The following is a 24,170-nucleotide window of genomic DNA, read 5'->3' on the forward strand; positions in this document are numbered from 1 at the left end:
ATGCTGTACTCACTGTACTCTGCAAACTTGGCAAAGTGCAAACATTTGTCCTGAGCTGCTGTAACAAGCTAAAGGCAGTATTCACGGAAAGATATTTTATTTTTAATTTACCCAGAAAAATCCCCGTTGAATAGGCCCTGGCTGTTGATTTTTCCTGCCTGTCAGAGTGCAGAGGAAAGCACACTCCATTTCGGCCGTAGTAGTTTCCAAACAAGTCTTCATTCAAGAGGGGCACAGCAGCAATAATGAACCCGAGCAGCCAGATAGAGGCCAGGACCACCTGACAGCAGGACAAGAAACATGCAGGTTAAGATTTCTGGAAAAGCATTTTCATAGCCCAAAGTAAAAGTGATAGAAACAACCTGTTACCTCATTTCATTTTCACACTCTCAGTGTCATTTACTTCACCACAGCTTACACGAGGTGTTTAATTAGCAGTAATGAGAATTCTGCTTGAGAGCGAATCCTTCATCGCAATTAGATAACAATTAGACAACAATTAGATAACAATTAGATAACAATTAGATAACAATTAGACAACAATTAGATAACAATTAGATAACAATAACATTTAGATGTTAAAGAAGAGGTCATCGTTCTAGGTTCCAGTGTCAACAGGAGGCCTTGGCAAGAGTTCATCGGTAGAATAATAGTGAGAGGTGACAGGTCAGAAGTGGAGAGTTTACAGCTCTATGAATCTGAATGGATGTTTCGAGGCAGTTCCCGGGGTGGATTATTAAGAATTCGTTTTGGTAAGAGTAAGACCAGGAGGTAAATCTGTGTCAGTGGGACGTAAGACTTACAGTCACAGGGACTTTAAAGCAATAAGATTTGTGTGTGCACTGAGCTGATTATCTATGGTAGTCGTTTGTTATAAACAGACCCAATACAATTTTAAGAACCTATACATCGTTCTGAATAAGCAATACTGGATTTTTTATAATAATGTATCTTTTCTTTCCTCTGTCGTGATGCTTTTAAACTTGCTTTGCAGGGAATGTGTAACATTAATGAAATAGAGGTTCTGCCAAATATATTATACTCCTTTTTGTTATTTATTGTATGGTGCCAGGTTTTTGTCATTTCCCTTTTTCCTAAATCCAGCATTTTAAAGAAGTTGAGCTTAACTCCAGAGATGGGAAGAAAGACTCAGGGTCGGTGTGAAAATGTAATCACATATTTGATGAGAGTCTTCTTTGATGTCAATCGCTCTTGAGAATTCCTAATTAGATGTTTTTGTACACAAGGTGACTTAAGAGGAAGCCGATTTCTGTGGTAATAATTGGGACCCGAAGCTATAATGTTTCACTTTCAAACTGATTCATGGCTCTGAGGTGCCTTGCTGTAAGATAATTTAATTTGTCTACTTCTAAATATGGCTAACACAAAGGACAATGAGTCTTCCAACTTTATATGACTGAGTGCTGCACACAACATTAAATGCATAACACAGCTGCTTTGTAAAGGAAAAACAACAATATACAATGTGTTCACACTATGAGGTCTTATGATTATTAACAACTGAAAAAGGAAGTAAGACAAATCTGAGGTTGTTTAAGAGATTCCCCAAATAAATTAATGTTGTCAATGCTTCATTAGACCATTCAGCAGAAACTGTCTTTGCTCTCCTAACAGTGTAACTCACCCCAGTCTGAAGTTTGCCTGGGCGCAGATTGCTGAAGGGAAAAACAATGACCAGAAACTTCTCCAGAGTCAGGTAGGTCAGAAGAAGGACCGACACCTTAATGAAAAAAACATTTGAACTTTTAACAAAAATGTTCCTGTCCATCTTTTACAGACATTTTTGTAACAGTAAGCTCACAAACGGAAAACATTGGCTTGAAGTTTGCTGCTTAAAAAAGCCTCAGAAACGTTAGTCTGCTTTTACTATCAGACTCATTCATGTAGTCTCTGCAGTCTACTATCATATTTCATAAAACCTCATGCCACATTACATGAAAATATTTCCAATAAGCTCACAAACGTCAAGTCTTGGGGGAGGATAGAACTGTTATTAAGTCCCCCATTTCAGAGAGCAACAACTCCAGTAAACAGATTCATTCAGACTAATAAATCGTGAATGTTTACACTGTTACATTTAGAATGCATTCACTGCTAAAGGCTCGCTTTCTGCAGGCACACACAATCATATCATATAACAGACTTTCAAAAGTAATTGACGATAAGAGAAATGATTCAATTCTCCCATGGAAAACTCGTATTTGAGATTACAAAGGGAGTGGATAACAGGCCGGAAAACTGCTGAAAGCAGCAGCTTAGGGGCGATTAGTGAAGGTGCAGCCTGAGCAGAATGTGAGTGTGGAAGCTTAAAAATATAAGATACACCTCGGATGTGAAATGCAAAAAACATTGTGTTATGTTATTGTGTTCTCAGCTTTCACCAAACACAGCAGATAGCAACTTTCTCTGTTCGTATAAATACTTCAGTTGATGTTTACCGATTGTAATTACCTCTGATGACAGCATGGCCAGGAATCCAATGGTCCGACACTCCACGCTCTCCATCCACAGCAGAGCGTTACGATTGTACTGCCCTCTGAACTTCACATCAAACACTCCCACGAAAAAGAGATACACACCCATGAGGCAGTCTGCAACTGCACGATAAGAGATAGTGACATTAACAGAGGGCAATGTGCAGTGAGGAGTTCATTTATCACCTGCTGGTACCCCAACTTTTCTCTCTTTTATTAAACCTTATTTATAATGCAGTGAAGTCCGGGGGTCATTTAAATAAAGTGAGCATGAAGAGAACTGAAGACAGAGGAACTGACAATCAAGGCAAACGAAGGAGATAAAAAGTAGACAAACTGTGAACAAGGACTAAAATGTAAATGTATGAGATTGCTTGGAGGTAAATTCTGAAGATAACATCGTCTCTTTGAAGCTGAAGTTTTAAATATAGAGCTCAATTTCACACATAAAATGAAATTATGCATCTCACTCAGGTTTTGGGGATTTTACATGCATATAATTTGCCAGCATTTGTTTGACTGTTTGTTAGATCATTTGAATGTTCTGTTTGATGTAACATTTTATTATAAGGTTAGTTCCCTTCATACTTTTTATAAAATAAATATACTGTTTACACAGCTGACAACAATGTGCTCAGACAAGTGCTGATTTGTGAAAAACGCAGGAATTCCATTAATTGTAAGAATATCAGAGCTATTACAAAATGTTATCCATCTGTTAGGTCTGGATGCTTTTGAACCTTATGCTAAATGACAGGAACTCCTAATGCCACTTAAACTGTCTCCAGAACGTTGTTGGAGCACTGTTCATTTTTTTATTATCCACATTGTCATCATGACAAATGATTTTAAATTGCTCAATTAAACTATATGATTTACTGTGACAACTCATGTACTCAGGGCTCCTTAGGCCTGGATCTCCTTGTACAGTAAGTATATCTTTTATTCCCATGCTTGATTCAAATGTATCAGATTATACCAAGCATTAAAAGGGTTTTTTCTTTAGCGTGTGCCTCATTTAATTTACACTACAGTACAATATGTTCTAACAACATACATTTGATTGCCCTTCAAACAGATTGGATGAAATGCCAGATAGCCCAGCAGTCACGTCACACATCCCATGTACAGAAGCTATAGTCCTCAAAGCAAGCGGCCCGGGTTCGCCTCCAGCCCTCTGCACTCTATTGCATGTTATTCCTCTCTTTTTTTTATCTCTCTTTCCAACTCTATCTTTTGTTCATTAAAATAAAAGCATAGTAAAATCCCCCAAAAATAATAGTAATAAAATTAAACTAACAAAAATCAAATTCTTGTTTTCTTTCATCTTCAAGGTGAGAGACTAAACTAGACAGCTAAAATGCATAATTTTTTTTTTTTGATTTTTATTATTATTATTATTTTTAATTTTTAGAATAAAAACATGAAACATTTTGGTACAGTTTTTGTTTAGTTAATTTTTTCCTCTTTCTAACCTTAGATGATACCTTGATCGTATATTGCACAACATTATCGAGTCTAGTGTGTGAGCACTCACGGCAGAGGACTTTGATGCAGGCAGCATGCAGGTTGTTCTCAGCTCGTATCAGGGACCTCATGCCGATGACTAAGAGGTTACCGAAGCAGGTAATGAATGCCATGACCCAGACAGACACCCGCAGCACCATGTTAGCCAGCAAGTCCTCAAAGGATGAGATGCCATCTGTGTTAGGCTTACATGACCTGACATGAGGAGCATAGGAGCAGTACTGGAACTTCTCAAAGTAGCTGATGGGGACAGGAAAGATAATATACAAGTAGAGAAGTGCAAGCAGAAGGCAGACAGTGTTTAACATAAAAGCGAAATACAGTTGTTGTTTTTTTCCCCTTGACTGTCGTGCTTGAACGTACATGTGGGAGAGGTTCTTCATGGGAAGGAACATTTTGGACTGGATGTCTGGGATCTCTATTCCCTCCAACGCCCTGAAGAAAAGAGAGCTTAATTTACAACCACACAGTCTGCAGAGAGCAGTTTCACTGAGCATGTTTTAACTCACAGAGACTGAAGATGAGTCAAGTGGCTGAAGTGGCTGGGGTGAATGCGGAGAAGGGAGTTGTGGGAGATGTTTCTGCAAGAAACAAACAGATGACAAAGTCAATTATGTGTGCTCTGGTGAAATGGAACATGCTGCTAAACGACAGTACAATCCAGATTCTTTTTTTTCCTGCAGCCTTTCAAATTAAACTTTGTAGGGGATCAGAATTCTGTACATATTTAATTCTTTATAAATGTAACTATTGTATAGCTCTATGGCACACTTTAAATGGAGTACTGCACCTGGTATTACCTAGTAGTATGCTGTATTTTTATGCAGCCTGTTACATTGCATTATATTTCTAAACAACTATACGGTACTTTAACTAGCCGTTAAGTGTCCTTGCAGTTTCTTTTCTTTTCTAACCCTAATGGAGGTGGCGGTAGACCTTTTGTAACTGTCTTTACAAAAGGTAAAACATTATTTTAAAAGAGTTTCAAAGTGAAAAAAGAACGAGTAAAGTCCTGCTGCTTTCATGAAAACTGCCAGAGGATTCATTGATCAATACAATTCCACTGCATGTGTTTTCTGTGCAGCTCTTTTATGACAAGGAGAGATATTTAAAAATAAGGAATAATCAAAGTTTTTATTGACCTTGATACAAATGTGTAATGTGCTGTCTGTCTCAGAGATGTCAGCAGAGGTGTTAATGTGATGGCAAAATGAATAATCTCAAAGTCCTTTGATGAGTTTGCCAGATTGATGAGGTACATTACTCCTCTGAAATTCCAGAGCAAGCGGGAACACACAGGTAAACAGTAGTTAACTTACGCCACCGTCCAAACAGAAACCACAAATCAACGCACTAAATACTCTTTAGCCTGATATAAAAACTGGACTGACACAAAAAACACATCATGACAGTTTAAATGACTTGTAAGTAATGCTCATTCCAAGTTGATGTGAAAACAGTTTTCTGAGTCCATTTAATTAGAAAAGTTTAACTTTCGTGATAAAATATATTCCAGACATGTTGTTCACTGAGCAAATTGTTTTCTATAGCTTGAGGCTCTCCACTAATGAACAGAGAGTTTGGAGCTAAATAACTCAATGTAACTCATTGTTACATTGTTTATGAAGCAGTACTCTGACTGGAGATGTGACGGGGTCATTGCCCCTTACTTCACATCATCAACAGCTTTTAAGCAGCTTTGTGTTTCTCTTAAACTGTAAAGTCACACTAAAGAACACTTGGTGCGAGTCATCTTCGCAGGAATTGTGGATGGACTTTTTAGCAGAAAAATACAGCAGAGACATTTTAACAAGTCATAGCGTGTTGGCGCATTCACATTGGTCTCACATTTCTTTGATGTTTTCCAAAGAGGCAAAGTAATTAAACATTAAATGTTTCTGCAGAAAAGAGCAAAATGCTTCAGAAATAATTGATTTGGGTTTCTGAATGGATTTGGAAAAACAGGCGTCAGTTAAACATCTTGAACGCTGACATGTTTTGAGGACAGATCAACAGTTTAACTGGACTTGTCAGTCAAATAATTGTGATGTTTTTTCAGTGATAGGATATGATTTTTGTCTTGGCCTTGTCTCGGTCTCGGGCATGTCTCTGTAGTCTTTACTACAACACTTACACATAACGTGCTGCTTTAGAGAATACACTAAATTAAAACGGATGAAAGTTTTGTCGAGTTTAAGTACTTGTGAAGTATCGAGTGTCTACCTGTCGAACACATTTAGTGAGGAAAAAGTGCAAAGTTGTCCTTTGGAGTTTTGTCAGAAAGGCAAAGTAGCATAAAAGGAAAAAAAGTAAAGTCAATATCAACAACATAGGCCTTCTTCCTCACATAAATACAATGTGCGGAGTATCTTTCTACTGAGAGGCATGTTAGTAAGATGAGTTGTCTTCTCTGAATCCAGCCTAAAAAAAATACCCTTAGCAATTTAAAGTGAATAAACTCCACTTCAACATGATCTCTAATCCTCCCACAAGGACACACATCGCTCGCTGACAGATACTATCAGTTACTCACAGTTTAAGGAGCGACTTGGAGAGGCTCTTGAAAGTGTTTTTTGGCAGGTCCTTTATCCTGTTGCTGGACAGATTCCTAAACACAGAGGAAAAGAGAAAAAGAGACAATTCCGACTGAGAGAAATGAAATCTGACATACACACACGTTCTCATAGGAATAGCACACATGTTCATTCCTGAACACAGAAAGCATATCATCATATAATCTGATATCATCAATCATCTTCTTCTTCGTGTCTGGAAGATTACATTATAAAAACTGAAAATTATTTCCCCACTGTCAATTTTTCTAAAGCTGATTTTTTTCCTGAGATTATTTTATTTAAATGAACAAAACGTTTTTTGTTGTGTTTTTTTTTTAAGTTAATTGTAGCTCATTGTAATGGAATGTAGAATATGATGATAAAAGAAAAACCATAAAGCTCGACAATAAACTAGAAAGTGAACACTTTACTGAGCCATTAGTCGGCCTGCACAGAGCTGCTGACAGATATCGACTGAGTTTTACACTGCGCCACTATTGATGAGATGTTAGTGTCCACTCTCTGGTATTTACAGAGCTGTCTTTAGTGTGCTTAGATGTCCAATATGGTAATTAGAGACTCACCATTACTGGGGTTTAAAGGCTATTACCGTTATTCAAAGATCCAAAATCTGGTTCTGAACGTTTTTTACCATACAATTATAAATCCTGTCACTTCAAATTCAAACACTTCTTGGCACCTCATACCGTCATCAACTTTTATTTATTTATTTATTTTATTTTGACAAAAAAACACCACCACCCAAACAGAACAAAACAAGCAATCAATATGACAGTCGTTGCTTTCTTCATCATCCATGAGATCCATATTTAAAAAGAAAACGTTTAAAAAAAAGTTGAAAGAATTTCTGCATCCTTACTAATTCATTGTTTATAATTTAATTTAATATTATCATTCAATGTTCAATTCGATAGTAAGTTAATTGATTAAATTGATTTTAATCTCAACATTTCATTGCATCTTTGAAACCCTGAATGCACTGTGGTACTTTTTGATCTCCTTTTCTAGTTCTTTCACATTAACTCTGTTCATCTGCAAATCCCTCAAAACCCTAACAAGAAAATATTGTTTTCAAGCTTAACAGACGATCTTTCTCACTGAAAACTTTTCCAAACATAATGTATTCATACTGTTTTATTATGTTATGAAAGAGATTTAATGAGGAAAATCGTTTCATGCAGTCTGACCACTAAATGACAAACAGCCAAAGTATATATTCAATTATTATTTGAAATAAATGTAACCCTGATTTGCTGCGTCATGTTTTAGATTAAAATGTACCGTTCAGAGCAGGATGAGAAAACATGGATGAGTTACAAATTAATTAAGTTTGTGAAGGGCTATGAAAAATCTATGTAAGACAAGAAACCCCACCACCACCAGAGCAGGAAAGAACCAAAAACAGATTTATTTTTTTCCTCCATTGAAGCCCGGTGATGGATTACCCCTATCTTCTCTCTGAATTATTTCACGACAGAGAATTGATCAAAGAGAAAAGAATCAAGACACTCACAGTTCAGCCAGTTTCCACAGAGACTGGAAGGTGTTTTCAGGAACTCTTCCGATCCTGTTGTCCATCAGTAACCTGAACACAACAGAGCTGCTGTCAGACACCAAAGTGCCTAATGGTGTTCAGTCAAGTGGTGGACTACAGCTGGGACCCGGTTCAATCTCATCTCTTTTAGGATCTATACATTTTACTCCCCTTCTGTGCTGCAGCAAAACTTCTCCTGTTGTATATATTTACTAATTCATATTGATGCTCATATGGAATACACATTAACATTTGAGTTGATGGATCTGAAAAAAGACTATGTGGGTTATTAAATCTTGTGAAATTGTGCAAAGCTCACAATACAAGCAGCCTGTGGAAGTCAAAAGAAAATCTGCAGATTATTTGTGTGGACTGAATGAATTGATGGTGGATGGTCCTCAAGCCTCGTAAACTTTTTCTGCGAACTTCACACTTTTACTGAGTAGTAAAGGTCGTATTTTTTTGGGTTCAGCCTTTATCACAAGTTTGGAGAAAGCTTTCTTTTAAAATCAGCTTTTTAGACATAAAGCAGACAGCTTTGTACTTTCTCTTCACTGCAGGGTTCTAAATTAACTTCTCCTACTTGTTCCTTGATCACTGCTAACAGTCTCTGTTATATTCTGGTCACATTTGGTGTGAAGACCATCATTTTGGTTGAATTGTAAAAATCTGACTTCACCTTTGATATCTAATGTGTCATGATGGTGCTGTCAGGTTGAGAACTAGTGTTATGAGCCTCCTTTTTCATCTGAGGAACTACAAAAACAGGACTAATGCATTCCATGATTACCATAATTTATCTCACTCTGCACTCTGGTGAAAACACTTCTCCACCTTCAGCAGTTCAGATGCTGCTTTATTCACACCAACCTCATATGATTGTTTTCTCTCTGCCTTTTAAAGCGATTGTGTTCCCTTTTTAGAGCTCAGCCTCACCTCCCCTGAGCCTTAGCTCTGTTAGCTGCTCTGACAGAGTCCAACCTCTCCCATCACTTGTAAGGTCACTGCTTTATAAGAATTTATAGTATAGACTGAAACTTTTACTTTTTTAAGTGATTGTTGAAACGATTTCAGTCGTAATTTTCTTTTGTACTTTTGGAGCAGAGTGTTTTGTCCAATGTTTTAACAGCATAAGTCTTCCGAAAGCATCTGAAGGTTGGCAGGTGCTAAGGTGCTGGTTTTTGTTTTTTTGTGTCCTTGTTTGTCATACTCCACAGCCACATTGGACTGGACAGGTATCACTTCAGACCATTATCTATTCTTAATGAAAATGTATGTAAGTAGGCAAGTGGCTTTTATTACGTTTTAGAGTGGGATACTCACAGAACCTCGAGCTTGCTGCAGGTCTTTAGGATGGAGAAGTTGAGGCTTTGAATCTGGTTTCCCTCAAGATCCCTGTGAGCAAAAAAAAAGACAAAAAAAAAGAACTGAGTGTGCAATAAGCTTAAATTAGAGGAGAATACAAAAGAACTAAATATCTGTCCTTTGACTTGATTGAAAACTGTTTTTTTTTTCATTTAAAGAAGCGGAGTGGATGTTAGTGCTCACGGTAAGCATGCAGCTCACAGCCATAAAGGTGTTCAGATAGCAAGAGGTCATTGTTAGAATGATCCGACTGCCATCAACTGAGGACACTTCACATCTCGTCGAAGTAGAACATGAAGACCCCTCCTCCGAATCTCATATTGTCCACCACTAAGTCCTCTGTCACCCCAGTTGACCTGCCTCGTTTGTTTTCCACATGCACACACAATCTGTCTGCCTAATGACACTTATTCACTACTCCCCTGCACACACACACACACACACACACACACACACACACACACACACGTACACTGTCACAGCAGACTCACAGCCAGTCCAATGCAGGCATGTGTTGACAGAAGCTCGGGTGAGGAAGCTGTTCCAATAAGGTGTCCACCATGGATCTGGTGAGAGAAAGACAGTAAATGTCATTACAAACTGTCAACTACCAAAAAAATGTTTTTCAGCTACAGCAATGAAGTGATTTAAATGAAAGAAAACAACATTTTAGTTTAACTTAGTTTAACTAAAGTAACGCCTTTAAACTGATGTCTGATTATTTTCAGTTCACATTGTGGGGCTGCAAACCTTTTTTTTAAAGATTTATTTTTGGGGTTTGACTTTATTTGAGACAATAAAGGTAATAAAGAGCAGTCGGGGCGAGAGAGAGGGTAAGGAACGACATACAGGAAAGGAACCACAGGCTAGATCCGGGCCCACTTGGAGGACTATCGCCTCTGTACATTGGGCGCTCGATCTAACCACTAGGCTAGCAGCAAACCATTTTTTAATTTGTACATGATGCTGTAAAATAATCATGAAACAAACCCTCCTCTGTGGGTGTCAATACATTGACACCCACAGAGATTTAACAGATTTTCTTCTTAAACAGATTTAACTGTTTAAGAAGAAAACTTAAAGCTCTCGTGAGCAGTTCTTCCACATGTTAAGAAACAGACTCAAAAGACAAGCCACATTTTTTTTTCATACAAACTTTACTGCTTGCCATATGGCTGTTGTTTTTTTTTGTTTCAGAAGATTTATGCACTCGACTGCATTATAAAACCATAATGGAGTCGATAAATCCCAAATGAATGAAAATACAGTAAATTTAAGGTTTTGCAACTAATTGAACATTGATGTTTGACAAGAAGGTAAGAAAAAGTCCATCTCAAGCTTTTACTTTTAAATGGGGGGCATTAAAAACAAGTACATGATCTGTAGTAAAACATGAAACACCTCTGATGTGGGTTTTAAATTCAATTGAATCAGATCACAGAGAAGTTACAGACAATCCAGCACATTTGATCTGCTGCTGTTTTTGTTGGATTAGAAACAGTCTGATATTCTGGGTGGCCAAACTTTACATGGATGCAGAGAGAGTGGAGACAGGCAGCCCTCCTCAGATTCCAAGGGTGAAGGGGAAAAACCAAAAGAGACGTTCCTCTCTCAAAACCCCTCTTGGGTGGTGCAACAGAGACAATAAGAGCAAGAGCTGATTTAAAGGGCTATAGCCCCAATACCTACACATTAATAGAACATTTAGTGAAATAGATATTTGCTGTGGATAGCTTTGAGAAAAGACAGAGAACTGAAGTTGACTGAAGGTGGAGGAAAGAGACGATGGAAGTTAAGGATAAAGAAGGAATAACAAGTAGAGACAGAGACTGCCTATTGCTCATTTGAACTTTTTATTTGATTGCTTTATATTTTTTTCCCTGTATTAAGCACTTCAGTTGGCTCCACCTGCTTATAACCTGCCGGATTATGAACACATGTGACATGACATGTTGCTGTATGAAGAAAACAAAGCTATTTTTTCAGGGGAAACATTTTCCTGAGACTTTTCCACCAACTCCTTCAAAGCTCAAAGCTTGATCACGGTCGTCAGAACACCAAGACGTGACTGTGCGTGAAATGAGGCGTGTAATTTAGCAAGATCAACACACAGAGTGAGTCTAATCAGTTATTTGACAAGCATGAAAGCTCTTGATGGTCTAAGAGTGTTTGGGGGAAAAATAAAAGAAAACAATGCAAAAAAGTGCACCATGGTTCACACCTTGAAACTCAGATTGTACTGTATATACACACACACACACACACACACACACACACACACACACACACACACACACACACACACACACACACACACACATACAACTGAAACTTTTAGTTGTCATTTTAGTGAACCAGAAACAAGTTTGTGATTAGAAATCAGATAACATGAAAACGGAGTTAAAATAATGAAACTCACAGATACATGAGAGACTGGAGCCCGATGAAGGTATCCTGCGACATGATGCTCAGAGGGTTATGATCCAACACCCTGGGAAAAACAGATGCATCTTTTATATGAAGCAATCATCTGACTAAACCTTTTTCATTCATTCCTTTTATGCATTAAACATTGAACTTAATATACAGCACTTTGGTCTGCCTTGGCTGTTATAAATGTGCTACATAAATAAAGTTGATCGATAGATAGAATGCCAGAACATACTTCACAAATAGTTCAGTAAATCTGGAATGAAATAAAAGCAGGAAGTGAAGCATTATTTAGCCCACAACAAATCAGTCATGCACATAAACAATATAAACTGCCACGTGTTTTACACATCCTGGCTGGAGACCAGCAAAGTATCCCATCAATATTTGTTCCCCTTGTTGATGACTTCTTCTTTGTCTGGACCCTCAGCTTACCCACATGAATCTCAGAAATACCATTACAGCACTTACTTCAGCACTGTTGGACACTACTTTAACATTATGAGTTGGAAGTCAAAAAACGATTTCACTGTCCGTATTTGTTGTGCATGGTCATACATTGTAGTTGCTGTATTTAATTATATTAAGCCCCTACATAGACGATGAATGTTTTTGTTTACTGACAGTGGGCGGCAGTAGCTCAGTCTGTAGGGACTTGGGTTGGGAACCGGAGGGTCGCCGGTTCAAGTCCCGGCACGGACCAAGTCCGGAAACTGGTCTGGTAACTGGAGAGGTGCCAGTCCATTTCCTGAGCACTGCCGAGGTGCCCCTGAGCAAGGCACCGAACCCCAAAACTGCTCTGGAGCGCTCGCTGTGGGCACTCACTCTGAGACCTCTCCATTAATGCATGTCACTAGAACCCTGTTTGTGCATGAGTGTGTATCTCGGCCTATGTGTGTGTTAGACAGAGTGTAAACCGAATTTCCCCTCGTGGGATTAATAAAGTGTAAATTGTAAATTACAGTAATGTAAAACCAGTATCAGATTCCTTATGTACATAGACAGGGGCCAATAAAACTATTTCTGATAGTGAATGACAGGAAACAAGCTTCAGAGATTTATGTTTATATCTCTTACCTCTCTAACCACTGAAAACTATTTAAAACAGAAAAAACTAAGTCTTCTGTGTGCAGCTTTGGGTCAATCATTCCTACATACTGTATTTCCAAATAAGACTATTGAACACAACAGAACCCTTAATTCCCATTACATGTTGCAAATAAAGCAACTCAACTCTACTTTCACTTTATCTGTCCCCGGGGGGCGACAAGGGAGTATCTTAAAAACTAAAACCAGATTGTTGTTCTTTCTTTTTTCCTCTCCCATAATTTATCTCACGACCCCTCAGACTTTTTCTAGTGAACCTTTGGAAGGGATGACACTGTATCTGGGAAACTTAACCACCACATACTAAATAGATAGTGCTACCAAGAGAAGTCTAATCATTCATATGCTGCTTACATAATTCAAACTTCAGTATGAGGGGACTTTTTACTACAAATAAAGTGCTTCTGATGTTTAGGCATATTAAGTATCATACACATACATGTACACACATATATTCTTCTTATAATCAGAAATTTATGACTTTAACTGGTCATAGCTATTTAGTTATTGAGAATGAAGAAAATCCATCATCTGGAGCAGTTTTAAGCGTGTAAACTTCGACCAATGTCTGCCACGAGGTACCAATTGATAAACCAATCATGCCTCCTTGCTCATTCTGTACTCTTTGCATGCATTAGCCTACACTCAAAGCATGGCAGGGTCATGTCTTGAAATTTCCCATGTTATTAAGAGTTTCTTTATTTTGTTCAAAACATCTGTAGTGGCTAAATGGCTCAAATTAGATTCTTAACCAATAACGAAATATCCCAAAATAATCTCTGCTCTTTAAATCAGTAAAATGCCAAATAGAGCAACAAGAAATTCAGCCGTCTCACAGACTTGAAGAGTTCCTGAAGTATTTACTAATTAAAAAAAAAATATTCTAAATGGAATCGCTTTTGATTCTTGAGTTAACCATTGAATCCTGAGACACCCAAAGATTCCCAGCCCTATCCGTATACACCTATAGTCCACAACACAATAACTTTTCCCACATACATGTGCAGGTGTGCGTGTTACTCACAGCCATTCTAACTGATAGAGATCCCTGAACACACCAGGACTAAGTGAGGATATCAAGTTCTCACTGAGGAACCTGTGAGAAAAACAGTGAGAAACAGAGAAAGAGTGGCTGAAAATACAAAGTGTCTCTAAGTCCCAGATATCATTCAGTCCCTTTGTCTGGAGTGTTATATCTAACACATGAGTTAGAGGAAAGATGAAAGCTGGATTTTTTTTTCGTCAAATCACTGAACGATTAAACTTTGATGACAGAGAACAGCTCAGGGAGAGATGGTAACTCTACCAAAATGTTTAACATAGGAAGTGATAGTTCCAGAAAGAGTGAGCAGGGTACTTACAACCGCTTTAAGTTGTGCAGACCGCCAAAGGCGTTTTTCGATATGTGCTGCAAACTGTTGTTTTGCAGAAACCTGTGTGCAGAGGCAAAACAATTTAATGAACTCTGCAATTTCTCATCTTTGTCATTCACATCACACACAAACAAACAAACACACACACACTATAAAGTTATTAAAACCCTTCAGTGATTTTAATATCAGTTATTATTCCGTGCACATTTCTTCATAATTTGTCTCCTTTTCTAAACATCCAACTCAAAACACATTCATAACAAGCCAGCTACTAACCTTTAACAATTAAGTTTGGGAACTTAACTTTCCATGAACTTTAAAGGCAGGTGGTTTTGTTCTCTTTATCGCTGCACAGATATAATCATTATTCCACATGAAACTGAGACTGTTATCATCATACTTAATAAGTTCAAGTCTTTACTGGTAATGTGAAAGTACAGTGTACTATGTGACTTCAACATCTGATGTAATAAGTTATTTAATATGCACTGTATGAGGCACATTTTGCTGAACATAAACTATAAAGTGGAAAGATTTACTTCACTGCAAGTAACACAGTCTGACACTAGTTTGTGCTTATTTGTTTTTGAAGCGTTCAAACTTCGGAAAGAAAACAACACCAATGTTTCTGTGTAAGATATATAGGAACTGAACTTGTAGATCACATCTATTGCACACAACCATCATGCCCTTTTCATTTTTTACCTTATTAATTGTGACTGCCAATACTTGTGAGATGTATTATCTTTACACACATTAACAGTAAAAATCTACTGTATGAGTTTGATGTTGTTCTTTAATCTTGACCAACACCAAACACCACTTTATATAAACAGTCTTTTATATCAAGTCTTCTGGTCAGTTATCTCTGATATTTGACATTTTTAAATAAATATACATACTGTATATATAAAACCTTGAAGAATCAATGATAACAAATCTAACTACCATTTTAGCCTGACATTTTTTTAGGGTGATGTTATTGTCTTGAATTTACATGAATCTGGAACAAGCGGTTATAGTTTCACATTAAATCTATATAAGTGATCAATTAGATACAAAAACAACTGTGACTGTTTTGGTTTAAACTTTAAACTTGTGGCAGATACAGTCGCCCTCTGAGATTTACTGCCTGCATTCGATCTTTGGCCCATGTTAACTTGAAACCTCACTTCACTAAAGGTGGTCAAAATCTGAACTTTAGGAAACATTTCTCCTGATTTCTCTGAAATCTTCCAGAATTGGTTATTCAGACATTTCCCTTACAGCCGGGGACGCGAGTGGTCAGGGTGCTCAATTCACTTAAGGGACTCAATGTAAACGGTCATCTTATAAGAAGTTTGAACCTTAAGTTTTGCCCGTTTTGTGGGATAAGCAGATGTATTACACCAGAATGTATGAAACTCTTTTTTTGTGCGTTTTCTGCAGTAGTTTGTAACTCATATTTCCTGCAGAGTAATAAAACTCACAGCAGGTTGGAGCTTTTCATCTTTTCGCACACATCGGGGTGTTTCCAAGAAGTCAAAGCATAATTCAAGAAAAAATAAAGTTGCCTTGATTATCCTGTCATACAAAGCAGAATAAATAGATATTACCCTAGAATTTTCCCTTCATCATTTCCGAACTTATTTCCTGATCGTGCACAATTCAGCACACTCAACTGATAATGACTCCCAGCATCCCTGCTGGGAGACTATCCCTGTCGGACAGGTTTATCTGTCGTGCCGACTTATACGAGTTTTCTCCACATGTGTTCAAGGGAAAACAACTTACAGAGGATTTATAATTAACCAAGCATCTATGAATACGTACAGTATATATCACTGTTATAATTCTTTCGATGATAATTATTGTAGATACTTTAGAGCAGTGATTCCCAACCTGTGGGCCGCGAAATCAAAAATAATAATGTTTTAAATGTTAAAACTTGTTAAGTTTAAAAGGATATTAAAGAATTTCAAATATTCTTTTCATTATATTGTTTTTTTCTTCAAGTATTATACATGTGACAAGGAAATGAGAGATAGGAACTTTTGTTGTTATCGGCCGGACCACTTTGCAGCGGGACCGCATTGTACTTAACTTACTTAATTTGACGACGATAGAAAAAAGCTGGAGTTTACAAACAATGGATAGCTGGCTAGCAACAGGAATAATTAAAAGGAAAAATAGACACGAAACTGATGGTGAATCGACGGCTGATCTCCCTGCTGTCAAAAAAAAGAGCGTTATCGAGTGTATGAGCAGCCAGAACACGAAGGCTGTGGAAGCGGTTTCCCAACTCATAGCCAAGGCTGGAAAACCACACTCCATTGGCGAAAATGTAATTCTTCCCGCAGCAAAACAGATCGTTGAGGTGATGTTGGGTGAGAAGGCAGTGCAATCTATCAACCTCGTCTCATTGTCGGATAATACAGTCAAACGAAGGATTGATGACATGGCAGATAACCTGTCGAAACAGCTGATCCGAAGCATAAAAGAGAGCCGCTTCTATGCACTCCAACTGGATGAATCGACCGACATCGCAAGTCTTTCAAACCTGCTTGCCTATGTACGGTACGAAAAAAGTGGCGGGATAAAAGAGGAGTTTTTATTTTGTAAACCTCTGCCCACCCGTTCAACTGCTGAGGCAATATTTGACATTTTGAACACTTTTATTGTTTCCAACGGGATTGACTTTTTCCAACTTCATCAAGAGCCGTCCACTGCAACGTCGGTTATTTGCGGTGCTATGTGGAGAGATGGGCAGTGATCATCAGCAGCTGCTATTACACACTGAAGTGCGGTGGCTGTCCCGGGGCAAGGTACTGACGCGACTGTTTGAGTTACGAGATGAAGTGCGTGTGTTTTTTCTCGACACAAAGTTTGAACTCGCACACCGCTTCAGTGATTTTGAGTGGTTGGCTAAGTTGGGTTACCTGGCTGATATTTTCAGCCACTTAAATGGACTTAACCTCGCTCTTCAAGGGACAGCAGTGAACACGTTCAATGTCCAGATGAAAGTGGAAGCGACCATAAAAAAAAACTAGCGCTGTGGGCTAAGCGTGTCGACAAGTCAAACTATGACTCGTTTGAAAATCTGGCCGATTTTTTGACAAAGGAACAGAATCAGCTTCCCATCATCGTGAGCAACGCTGTCAGAGAGCACCTGCAAGGTTTGGGGACCCAGCTGCGCGTCTACTTTCCCATCCCAGACGTGCAATGTAGCTGGATAGAAAACCCATTCGCCAGCCACAGTGACGAGGTCCTCGCCGCTCCGAATTCAAAAGAGCAAGATAGTCTCCTGGATCTTTCATGTGACACTGCACTGAAGCTGGTCTTCTCACAGAAGCACCTTACAAACTTTTGGCTTCATGTTGCTTCTGAGTATCCTGATCTGGCCAACAGAGCTGTGAGATTCCTGATGCCTTTCCCGACCACGTACCTCTGTGAGACTGGATTTTCTGCACTCGTGGCATTAAAAACTAAGTACAGAAACAAACTGAATGTCGAGCCAGATCTTCGACTGAAACTTTCATCCATTGTCCCAGACATCAAGCATCTGGTTGCCGCCATGCAACACCAGCCGTCTCATTAGGTGAGTCAGCATCTTGTTGGCCTGTTGTTGGACTGATCCAATTTTGTTTCGTTGCAATTTGTTATGAGAATGCAATGCATTTCTACATTGTTAAAGGATTCCGTTATTTATGAATCAACTGTTTATTAGCCTGTTACAGACAGACCTTTGCTTGTCATTCATATGTCAGTGATATATGTGGTGCTGATTGATGTACGTGTGTATGCGTGCGTCTAATACTGAAGGTTATGTTGAGGTGATGTTACAGATGCTGTGTTAGTGACTGTGGAGCTTCCAATATGTTTCTCCTGTATTGATTTCAGGCCTTTATGTTCAATCTTCAATAAAATAAAGTGCTCTGAGAACGCATTATAATGCCTTTGTATTTATGGGGTTGGAGGTGGGCCGCGAAGATTTTTGAGACTTAAAAGTGGGCCCTGAGTTGGAAAAGGTTGGGAACCACTGCTTTAGAGTCTTGAATAAGGACCATTATCAGCAATGACTTAAGTACTATTGTTTATAGAGTATAGTCTTTAATTTAGAGTGCCTCTAAAGTTTGAGCTCCTTATTATAAATGTATGTGCTTGCCTTTCCACTTTTTCTTTATTCACTTTAAAATGACCCCATTTTTTTGTGGAGTCATCTTCAGTGAAATCTTCTCAAACAGACCTTGAGGTTCAAGCTGCACTTTACAGACTGAGTGCAGAAACATAGGATGAGGAGTAACCAAATCCAAAGTGACATCACAAAGAGAAAGCAGCTCAGAAATACTCACAGTCTCTCCAGGGCAGAATATTCAGAGAAAACAGAATCTGATAGCACCCGGATCTCATTGCTCCTCAGCGACCTGTAACAGAGGACATGAAATGCCACAGTTAGACAATCACAACAAACATTTTGCACTGGAAGAGAGAGGAAGGACTAAAGGTTTAAGTCATTATGCAAACTCTCATACAAATCTTAATCATTGTTTTTGTTTTTGGCTTTTAAAGAGTTCATGGATCAAATTTTCACAAAAACAGAGGCACCACCAGTCGGAGTCAACGTCTAAACAATTGAACTTTAAAGGACAGGGACAGAAATAGCGAAGCCCTTATACACACACTTTACCTGTTCACACAATCACACACACACTGGCTCAATACACAAGGATGACAGGCTAGTTTTTGCACTGTCTGAAGCCAAGAGAACTTTACTTGCTGTTTGAATTCAACCCTGCTTTTATTTTGAAATATAGTATGGACCCTCTGGTCAGGGGCATGGCCGGACTTTTTTTTTTTGGCACTGATTTGTGCAGGAGTGTCATGAAGTTTGTCATACAGACCCAAATAAATTACATCCCCACTAAGCACATCTACTGTACTTCAAAGTAACGCAAGAGAAAGGCAACATATCAGCCTACATAGCCTTATTCTTTGAGGAGTCGAAGAGAAGTTCAAAGTCACAATCTAAAACTAAAAAAAATGTAGTTGTAAAGTTTCGGTTCCAAAACAATTGCACTTAATTCATACATTCAGAAGTTTGCTTGCAAATATTTATGGTCTCATTCACAAAAAGCCTAAATAGTTGATTGCAACGGCATGTAAGTCCCGTCTCTGATAAGGCAAATAGCTAATCATAGCTTGGGATTTTTTCGATTGCCACTTAGGGAAGCTAATCAGATTTCAAGGAGGGCTTAACCACAGAACAAGAAACTTGTTACAGATGAAAAACTTATATAAAAATAGCTCAAAGAAACAAAGTAAATATCTGATGTCATAAGGTGGATAAAACTTTTGGCTCAACTACCGAGCTGTCGAGAAGTTCCATTACTGTGACTACAGGGAGACACTAAGGAGGCTTATTCGTGGTGCACCTTAAAGGACAAAAAAAATGCATTCAATTTAGACCTTTATTAATTGTGATTAATATGTTAATGCATACAGATCTAGAAAACCCTCATAATCTCTGAATCTATGGCATGTTTATTACACCTTTGACAACTAAAGAAAAATAACAAATGAAAAATAAGCTGTTCCGCACTTAAAGATCAGCATATTGCACACACTTTATACAGTATGTACACGCATACTAACACCATAATGTATCAAAATGCATAATGCATGAAAAATAAATCACTGAGAATAAATCTAAATCCCAGGTCATCGGGCAAAGAACAGATGGAAACAGGTATAAATCTCCAGCAAATAGTCAACCATGCAGGAAAAAAAAATGCAGCCGCAATATTCCTCAACCAGCTATATCCCGATCCATAAAACTGTCAGTACATCAACTCCTGCTTTTTAGAGACATTGTTGGACTTCTGACAAAAGCTTTTCAACACAAACTTTTCCAGGAAGATCCACTCTAAACTAGAAACTAAATCCAAACAGAGTGGAATATGGATGAGAAATGAGAAGTAAAGTCCTTGGGGGGGGAGCACTGTGCTCCTGAGGTTCGTCCAAGAAGAGCCTGATATTCAAAAAGACTGTGGCTGAAGGTCAGAGCATGAGCTCATGGTGGGCACCCAGCTCAAGCATATGATGCAATCCTCTGCCATTAAACGGTGATCAAACAGAAACGACTCAAATCCAAAGTCAGTCAGTGATCATTTATCTTTTTGGCATGTTGTTTTTTGAGCAGCTGTAACTTCTAAATGCACAACACACGTCTGTCGCGAAATACAGATGAAAGAGTCCCTTTAATTTTTTTTCTTCATTGTTTTGTATATATTAACTTATAGGTTCACCTTAATGGAAATCCTGAAAAATAATGTGGTTTATTTAGAATTGCTCATTGGTATACAGTATATGAGAAATATGAGAAATATCTAATTTGTCAAATATATAATACATGTATCATAGGTGGAAGCGTGGAATGACAAAAACATGAGATCTGGGAGGAGGAACGAAATAAAGAGTGTCAGTAAAGTCCAAAAACCTTCTCATGTTCACTTGTAAACATCCATGATTTGGAGGATGAGAAATGCTGCAGGTCAGGTATAGCTGTCCTCTATCAAACCTTAGTGTAGAGTCATTCAACATAAACTTTCAGGATAAATGATCCGGGTTTATGTAATTTCAAGATAATTAGAGGAGACTAACAAACTCACAATTAACAAAATTGCTCAACAAACAGCTCTTTTAAAAAAGGAAACACAGACAAGCTCAATATAAAAGAAGAAAGGTCACTGCTGTGACTGAACAAGTGGGTTTAAACTGATTGTCAATTTGGAAAACAGAGATTATTTGTTTTTAATTGCTTTTCTAGTCGATGTCCAATTAATCATTTGTAATTTATTTTTAAAAGGGATGAAAATTAACTTTATCAAGGACCTTCTCTTTAATCAGAAAAAAACTGAAAACAACACCACACTGCAGCATGTCTCCACTACTCCAGCAATCGGAGAAATCAACGAGAATGAAAGCATTAATTGTTTAAACTGCAGCGATGGTGAAACAAATAAGGTACTTTAAAGCACAAAGCACATCGTCAATAATTGGACACTTTCAGCATTAAATAGGTTAGCATTAGAATTGCAAAGCCCAAACACTGACAAAAACGACGCGACAGCCAGAAGAAAGGCATGTTTTGAAAAGTTTCAAACTTTTTACAGAATGCACACTGATTTTACAGGGAGACAAATAAATTCTCTCTGCATTTTTCAGCAGTAGGAATACTGTAGGTTTCCATGGAGATGATAAAAGTGTGACTCTATGCTTTGAGGATTTGATGAATGGAAGAAACATGGATTTAAGACAAGACTCACAAATAGCAGCAGAGTTTCTGAATCCCTGAGTGACTTTGCTGAGCAGAAAAAAAACAACAAAATTTAAATTTCATTTAAATATAATAAAAAAAACGTAGGCCTGTACCACTATGGATGGAACAAATAAGCTTCAGTTTGCATGTTAATAATCGCTGGTTTGTATCTTAAACATATTCATATTGTGAATATAGTTTGATCAGATCAGCTTGTGATAGGATAAATGAAGCTAACTCCGCCCTTTTATTTGAACACGTTCTTGGCAGCTCTGGGTTTACCTAACAGGTTGATAACCAGCTTCGTAGGACTGCTAAGCACGACCTCTTATGTCAGGTTTAATGAAGCCAGATCACCCAAAGAGACCCTGGATATATGGAACTCGCTTCGTAGTACAGGCACCTGGACAGACAAATACTCATGTCAAAGCAGGTCATCTAAAAGGTCAAAAAGAGCAGGGTTGACTGAAAAAAGTTTGGAATGGAAAACAAGACTAAATCTAATACAACCTTTACTAAGAAATACTGTTGTAAGTAATTCAGCAAAATGAATTTATAAGCCATAAATAATGACCACATTTTAGATATTATCTTATTTGAGACAATTTAAGTAGTATTTGAATGATCAATTAATGTAACAAGATAGGTAAAAAAAAAAAAAAAAGGTTTAATGTGAAGAGCGGAGAGAGGAAGCTGAAAAACAGGATGTATATTTTGACTTTTAGCTGAGGCCAGGCTCCAGGTACAAACTCAAACTGGTGGTCAGTGCACACACACGACACACACACACACACACACACACACACACACACACACACACGACACACACGCACCGTCACTGCTGTTGTCAGAGCAAACTTACAGCCAGGTGACGTTTGGAGAGAGGGAGGGAACATCCTGCAGGTTGACCTCCATACAGTCCACGTTTGTGTGGTTGCAAATACAACTCTCTGGATACTCCTGAAGTACTACAAACACACAGGAAATCTGGCTTTGTTATAAAAGCTAAAATTTATGATTATTTTCATTATTGAGCCAACTTTTAAATTCACTTTGAAATGTTGAATTAGTTAAATTAGGGAAAAAACACATCGAGTCATTCATATTATTATTATTATAATTATTATAATTATTGTTATTGTTTGTTAGTGTCGGTTTAAAATTCAGTTACAATTTATTTCAGTTAAGTGTGCTTCTGCTTTTTGTATGATTTATTATGTCATCAAACAAGCTAGGTACTCATGGAAATTACTGATGCCAGGATACTTTATACTGTATATAAACAATCCCTTACACTGCTCAAATATTTAAGGGAACTCTTTATAATAACTGTATAACGCCAAGTCAGCTAAACTTCTGGGATATCAATCCTTGTAAAGGAAGCACAAGTGATGGTTAATTTTCCTGCTTTGGTTCAAATAAAGGTTAAGACAGCTCCCCAAAAAGGGAATTGTGTTGCATGTCGGCCTCACTGTCTGTCTGTTTATCTTTCCTGACTGATTCTTCTTTGTGTTTTGATAGTGTCCTCGTCACTCCTGGCTTGATTAGGCAGTACTTGCAGCTCAATCAGGTTGCACAGGTAGTCCAGCACCTCCAGGATGGCACATCCCTACATGTGGTTGCAAGAAGGTTTGCTCTGTCACCCTTTACAGTATCAAGAGCAAAGGAGGTGATAGCAGAGGGACTGGGAGTTTACACAAGGAGAGCTGGACAGGGCCATAGCAGGTATCATACCAGCAGCAGGACCACCATCTGCGCCTTTGTGTGAGCAGCAATTGGAGGAGCAAAACCAGAGCCCTACAAAATGACCTCCAGCAGGCGGTCATATTGTGCATATTTCTAACCAACCTGTCAGAAACAGACTCCATGAAGGTTGCATTAGAGCCAAACATCCTCTGGTAGGACCTGGCTCTTACAGCCCAGCACAAAGCAGTTCGATAGGCATTCAACAAAGAACACCAGAATTGGCAGGTCTACCACTGGCACAGATAACAGCAGATTCACATTGAGCACATGCTATGGGGAGTCATACTGTATCCTTTGAGGATCGCACAGACCTCCACGACATAGCCAATGGTATCCTGACTGCTATTAGGTATCGATCTGAAACCCTCAGAGCAATTTTCCCACCTCACTCTGGTGCAGTGGGCTCTGGGTTACTGGTGCAGGAAAAGGCCCGTCCTCATGTGGCCACAGTGTTTAGAGAGTTCCTAGATGACGGATGCAAAAAAGCTGTTGACTGAACCTTTTGTTTCCATGACCTAAATCGAATTGAGCGCCTATTTGTATTGGTGCATCAGGTGCTGCCAAGTATCACCACAAGCCTCCAAGAGCTCACCGATGCCCTGATCCAAGCCACAATCCGCCGACTCAATAGGAGAGCATGCCCAGATGCTGTCAGGAGTGCACTCAGGCGTCACATTATGAGTTGCCATGGTAAAAACAATCTGAATATTATTTTTGGTT

General features: G+C 38.3%; 1 protein-coding gene across 1 annotated transcript in view; it reads right to left on the reverse strand.

Moving 5' to 3' along the window:
• The window catches only part of rxfp2a (relaxin family peptide receptor 2a), a 35,465-nt gene that overhangs the window by 1,405 nt on the left and 9,890 nt on the right, over positions 1-24,170 (reverse strand). Inside the window, exons 4-18 of the mRNA XM_079355266.1 lie at positions 22,567-22,672; positions 18,739-18,810; positions 14,396-14,467; positions 14,059-14,130; positions 11,917-11,988; positions 9,989-10,063; positions 9,456-9,527; positions 8,112-8,183; positions 6,556-6,630; positions 4,532-4,603; positions 4,386-4,457; positions 4,033-4,262; positions 2,473-2,618; positions 1,646-1,741; positions 112-280 (exon numbers count right to left, since the gene is read on the reverse strand). Of these exons, the coding sequence (XP_079211392.1) occupies positions 112-280; positions 1,646-1,741; positions 2,473-2,618; positions 4,033-4,262; positions 4,386-4,457; positions 4,532-4,603; positions 6,556-6,630; positions 8,112-8,183; positions 9,456-9,527; positions 9,989-10,063; positions 11,917-11,988; positions 14,059-14,130; positions 14,396-14,467; positions 18,739-18,810; positions 22,567-22,672 (1,473 nt within the window). The remainder of the gene's footprint in view (positions 1-111; positions 281-1,645; positions 1,742-2,472; positions 2,619-4,032; positions 4,263-4,385; positions 4,458-4,531; positions 4,604-6,555; positions 6,631-8,111; positions 8,184-9,455; positions 9,528-9,988; positions 10,064-11,916; positions 11,989-14,058; positions 14,131-14,395; positions 14,468-18,738; positions 18,811-22,566; positions 22,673-24,170) is intronic.

The sequence above is a fragment of the Symphodus melops genome (assembly GCF_947650265.1).
Source record: "Symphodus melops genome assembly, chromosome: 11".
NCBI lineage: Eukaryota > Metazoa > Chordata > Actinopteri > Labriformes > Labridae > Symphodus > Symphodus melops.